The following is a 5,679-nucleotide window of genomic DNA, read 5'->3' on the forward strand; positions in this document are numbered from 1 at the left end:
AAAGATATGGCGCCAGGCCACCTTCCTCAGTATTCTAATGTGTAACTGAACTTTTCTTTGGGCTTCCACTTTAAAAATAATTACACAGATATATCTTATTAACTATGAAAGCTCGGCCTTAGCTTAGGCTAGCCCCATTAGCTCTTATAACTTTAATTAACTCATTTATGTTAATGCACCTTTTCCCTTGTGGCTTTTTACCTTTCTTTGATTCTGTATGTCTGACTCTATCCCTGTCTCCTTGGTGTCTGATGCACACCTGGATTCATCTCCTCATTCCATTCTCCCTGCCCAGAAGTCCTGCCTAAACCTCCTGCCTAGCTACGAGCCAATCAGCTCTTTATCAAACCAATCACAGCAATACATTTTCACAAAGTACTCAAACATCCCACAATGCTAAGAAGGACATGAAACCCCATGGGGAGGAGAGAATGGCTGAAGAGGAGCCCTCTGTGGAGGAGCAAGTCCTCCTCAGGAGGTTCTGAGAGGAGCAGGTGCTCAGGGAGGAACAGGGTGAATGGAGCTGCAGGCTTGGGGACTGTGACTTCTGAGTCCCTTCTTAATCCAGCTGGGGATGTCACAGCCAGGGCACAGGAAGTGTGACTTGGAATGTGATGGCTGCCCTTAGCCCAGAAGCTGAGGGGCAGACATGGTGGCTCCCTGACTCTCACTAATCCTGGTGATTTTTCTCTCCACAGGTGCTCTGAAATGTCACAATGGGACCATGGTGAAATTTGGCAGTGGTTTCACTAAGGAAGTTGTTGACTGGTCCCCGCAGGACTTCAAACAAGCTGGACCTAAGGAGATTTGTCAGGAAACATTCCTGATAATAGACGTAGGTGTGTTTGAAGAGATGCATATCCACACTCCTGCACAGGCCATCCCTGTCCTGCCCTGTCTTCTGTTTCCTGCAGTTCCTGCTCAGCTCCCTTCGTGCCTGGGCTCCTCTCTGTGTGCCTTGTTTCTGGGCCATGACGGGGTACATGAGGCAGCCATGTGTTAATTAGGAGAAAGCCCTGGACTTTATTCCTACAGCACATGAACTGGGTGTGGTGGCAGCTGCCTGTGATGGCAGCATGGAGCTGCGGGTGGAGACAGTCAGCTTCATCTGCAGCTATATAGGGAGTTCCAGAGCAGCCTGGACTAGATAAGACTCAGGGCTGGGGAAGAGTGAGGAAAGGGGGAGGGAAGGAGGGACAGATCGAGGGAGGGAGGGAGAGAGGGAGGGAGGGAGGCAGGATAGAGAGAGGAAGGAAGCTGAGTGACTGACTGTATGGGGCTCTGCTAAGCCAGTGAGTCCCTCTGCAGCTCTACAGGAAGTGGGGAAAGGAAAGAGGAACATAACATGGGAGCCAGCTGTGCCTGTGAAGGGCAGAGTGTGGAGAGAAATCCAGCAGGGTAGAAGAGATGGTGAACACAGTGAGGCTGCAGCCTGTGGGAGGGGCTCAGGGAGACTGTGGAGACAGTGTGCAGCCAGGTCTGCAAGGGGCGGGAGAGGAGCCAGGCTTGAGCTTCAAGTTTTGACTGACACAGAACATGCTGAATTGTGTTCTTCCTGTGACTGGGAGCGTCAAGGAACCCTAGAACTGAGCTCCTAGGCCTTGCCATCCTCCCCATCCAATACTGGCTTTCACTTTTGTACCCTTGTAGGTGCAAAATCTGTCCTAGTGTGGAGCAAAGGGTCCGGTCTCCCTAGGCAGTGGAGTAGTGACCGTGTTGAGGAGATTGCCAAAGGACCTGGAATACAGGCTGCCATGTATATCAACTTCTGCGAATTTGATGATTGCAACAATGCTACCAGCAGCGAAGCCACACTTGGCCACTTTCACTTTGAATGTTTGTGATCTGGGGACAGAGAACTTCAGGAGGGCTGCCTGTGCCTGCAGCTGAGAGCACACTGTGCAGCTTCCTCCTCATCTCTCCTCAGCCTTCTATGACACAAAATCCTTCCAGTGCCCTGTTTGTTTGACGAATCAGAGGTCCTGCCCCTCCAATCTTGTCTTCTGCCCTAAGAACACTGCTTGCTATTCTGGTACCCTGGAAATTAAGGGAGGTGAGTGCAGAGGTCTGCATCCCCAGGATTAGGGAGACTCAGGCCTTGACTCCAGGGACTCAGCAGGAGGGAGGGTGCTCCTGGGTCTGAGAGGGGAGGTCAGGGGCCTGGACTGCTAGGGCAGAGGGAGTGTGGCTGGAGTCTAGAACCCTGGGTCTGAGGGAAAAATTCGGGACCTGGACTCTTGGGTCCACAGGAGAAGGCCTGGAATCTGGATTCCTGGGTATAAGGTCTTTAGGTTTACTGATCTAAGCCTTTCCCTTCTCTTTGCCCCTTGACTGGATCTTCATCTTCTAGGTGGGGTCAATGAAACCCTTCTCATCGAAGGATGTCTTCAGTTGACTTTTCGAGATGTATTTCGGGGTGAATTTGGAATGGGGATCTTCACCTTGAGGGAAAAGGTGAAGAAGTTACTGACTGCAAATTCATTCTCCCCTCTGTTTGTCCCTGGCACCTCCCTGGCTTGGGTGTTAGGGCTGGGGCTCTTCTTAGTCCTTTGTTTGGAGGGCTTCATCCTCTCTGCTGAACTCATTTCACCATAACTCTTAACCCAACCCTCCTCTGATGTCATAACCTAAGACCTTACACTTGGAAGCTTCCTTCTGAGTCATCCCAGTGCCGACATCCCTTACCATACGATGCTGCCTCCTGATATTTATACATGGGAGCTGCTGATCTCACCCTGTGCCAGTGGGCACCCATATATTGGCCACACATGTGGAATAATAAAGTTACTGTTTGTCTCCAAATACTGGGTTTCTCTATGTGAGGAGATGCACAGCACTCGTGGGACCCATTGAGAGTCCGCTGCCAAGCCCTGGCCTCCATGGTGCTGTGTAACAAAATGTTCCCTGGGGAGACTCAACATACACATCTACTCAGCCCAGATTTGACACCTTGACAGAACAAGATACAGACGCCATCAAAGTTCAATTTGGCAAACCAATGAGTTTTGTATTGGGGTTACTTACACGAATATGTATGAGTCAGGAATTACTTACAGGAGCAGAAATGACTTGGAAAAGGCTCATCACCAAAGCCCACCCCTGCATGAGTGACAGCTCACAGAGCTGGGAACCTGGAGCACAGGGCACAGACAGCAGGCAGCGCAACAGGCTGGAGGTCGTCTTCCAGGTGCCTCAGTTGGTCTAAACCTCTTGCAGCCAGCTCTTCTGGGTTCTGCTTCTTCCTCTCAGCTGGTCTGGTCTGGTCTAAGTCTGCTTTGCAACTTTTACTGCTTGCCCTGGCAGGGAGGGGCTTCAGGGACTTCCTGAATTTATTTTGAGTTATTTCGCTTCCTGCTTAAGCAGCTTCCCTGCAGGATGGAGTGTTTCCATGTCAGAGGAAACTGCTACACAGCATGGGTGACTCCAAGGCTTCTTTTCACCCTGTGCCCCCAGAGTCATCCTGGTGCTGCAACTAAAGCACTGGGCCTTCCTGTGACCTGGGAGGTCACTGATTACTCTGACCTGTGATCCTCAGCTTCTCTTGTGTGTGTGGACTTGGTTCTCTTCTTCTACAGTGTGGTTTCTGGGACATTGAACTCAAAACATCAGGCTTGGAAAAGATGCCATTACCACAATGAACCATCTCACTGATGGATGTTCTTAGAGTTTCAGGATGGCAAGAAACTTGTATCCTGCCCAGCAGGGTTCTATGAGGGAGGAGCAGGGGGTTCACATTCCAGTATCACTGTCCTTTTGGGCAGGCACAGGCTGAACCAGAGACCAGTAAGGCAGTTCCCATAGACCTGACACACACATTGCTGAGACGAGGAAACTCAGGAAGTGTAGTGAGGAGCTGCGGGCAGGCCTGCTTTTCATCCTGCCCAGCTCCCGCACGGCTAGCTTAGCCACAGAAATAATAACACATAAGTTGTATTCATTTAAACACTGCCTGGCCCATTATCTCTAGAGAGTTAGTTGCTGGCTAACTCTCACATCTTGATTAACCCATTTCTAATAATCTCGTGGTAGCACCACGAGGTGTGGCTTACCGGGAAAGATTCAGCATGTCTGACCTGGTGGCTGGCTCCATGGCGTCTGCCTCATTGCCTCTTCCCAGCATTTTGTTCTGTTTACTCCACCTACTTAATTTTCTGTCCTATCAAAGAGCCAAGGCAGTCTCTTTATTATTCAATGAAAATAACACATAAAAGAAGGCCCACCTACATCATTTCCCCTTTTTCTATTTAAACAAAAAAGAAAGGCTTTCACTTTAACATAGTAAAAAATGGTGCAGGAGAATTGTCTGTATTCTGTCAATCATGTATTTTAATAAAATACATGATTGGCCTGACAGGAAGTATAGGCGGGTCAAACAGACAGGAAGTAGAGGTGGGGCAATGAGAACAGGAGAAGGCTAGGAAGGAGGAAGCTCCATCCAGCACTCCTGCGCAGACCACCGAAGAGGCAGGATGTAACCTGCCCAGCTGAAAAAGGTACTGAGCCATGTGGCTAACTTAGATAAGGATAATGGGGTAACATAAGTTATAAGAGCTAATAAGTAGCCTGACTTAATGGGCCAATCAGCTTTATAACTTATAGAGATCTCTGTGTGATTGATTCTCTGGGACTTGCCGGCTGTGGGATACCGGGCAGGGACAGAAACCCCAACAAGCTGGCCCTCATGTTACAAAGAAGAGTGAATCTGGAGGGGCAGAAGTATCCTCGTGAGTCCACACAACCTCCTCCGTGGATTAATTAATTTCTTTCAGGTGATACAAACCTGAAAGCAAGCTAAATGGAGAGAAAGTTTATTGGCAAGATAGTAGCTCATTGTAGAGAGAAGTGTGGAGGTGGGCACGGAACTGGGACCTTCTCATCTCTAAGGATCCAAACACAGGGAGATTGGAAGGATGGTCCAGCCATGGCATGGTGTCCTGCCCACAGTCAGGTGGGCCATCCTCACTCCATTCATCCTCTCTGGAAAGACCCTCAACAGACACACCTACAATGGTGTGTTATATCAATGCTCTAGCTGTCTCTCAATCTCATTCCTTGCCAAAAGATATTAGCCACTATACTTATCTTCTACCCTTTTCCTTTGTCCAGATGTTGGAGTCTTCCCTACAGAAGGCATACTATCCCATTAGCCATTGCCCCTTCTTTTAATGTTATGTAATAATCACAATGTTCACCTCAGTTCACACCATGAGCAGAAGAAGAGGACAGAGTTTACACAGAACAGCAGCTCAGGTCTGGAGTGACAGCTGATAACCATCAGAACTGCCTTTGAATACTCACCTCATCTCCCCCAAACCACGCCTCCATATCCCTTCCTGGGCTGATAGTTGTGTGCCACCACACCCAGGTGGTGTGAGGTCAGGGTCCTGGGGAACAGATGCTGCAGGACACAGGAGCAGACCTGGATTTGAAACACATTGTTGGGGCTGGAGAGACAGCTGTGCAGTCAGAGATGCACTCTGCTTTTGCAGAGGACACAAGCGTGGTTCCAGCAGCCAGGCTGGGTGGTCAGAGCCATACACTAGTCTAGCTCTAGGGGTTTCCGGCACTCTCATCTGGACTCTGAGGGCACTGCTCACATGCACATGCAGACAGTGGCTTAGGCATGTGATTGAAATAATGTGTGTGCGCGCGCCCGTGTGTGTGTGTGTGTGTGTGTGT

General features: G+C 49.5%; 1 protein-coding gene across 1 annotated transcript; it reads left to right on the forward strand.

Moving 5' to 3' along the window:
* On the forward strand, positions 1–2,802 carry LOC148123393 (CD177 antigen-like). Its single transcript, XM_087907945.1, has 4 exons — positions 1–839; positions 1,651–1,836; positions 1,928–2,053; positions 2,351–2,802. Exons 1-4 carry the CDS (start codon positions 725–727, stop codon positions 2,593–2,595), a joined length of 672 nt encoding a protein of 223 aa, XP_087764071.1. The 5' UTR covers positions 1–724; the 3' UTR covers positions 2,596–2,802.
* Positions 2,803–5,679: the final 2,877 nt, after the last annotated feature.

The sequence above is a fragment of the Myodes glareolus genome, chromosome 1, assembly GCF_982192425.1.
Source record: "Myodes glareolus chromosome 1, mMyoGla1.1, whole genome shotgun sequence".
Lineage (NCBI taxonomy): Eukaryota > Metazoa > Chordata > Mammalia > Rodentia > Cricetidae > Myodes > Myodes glareolus.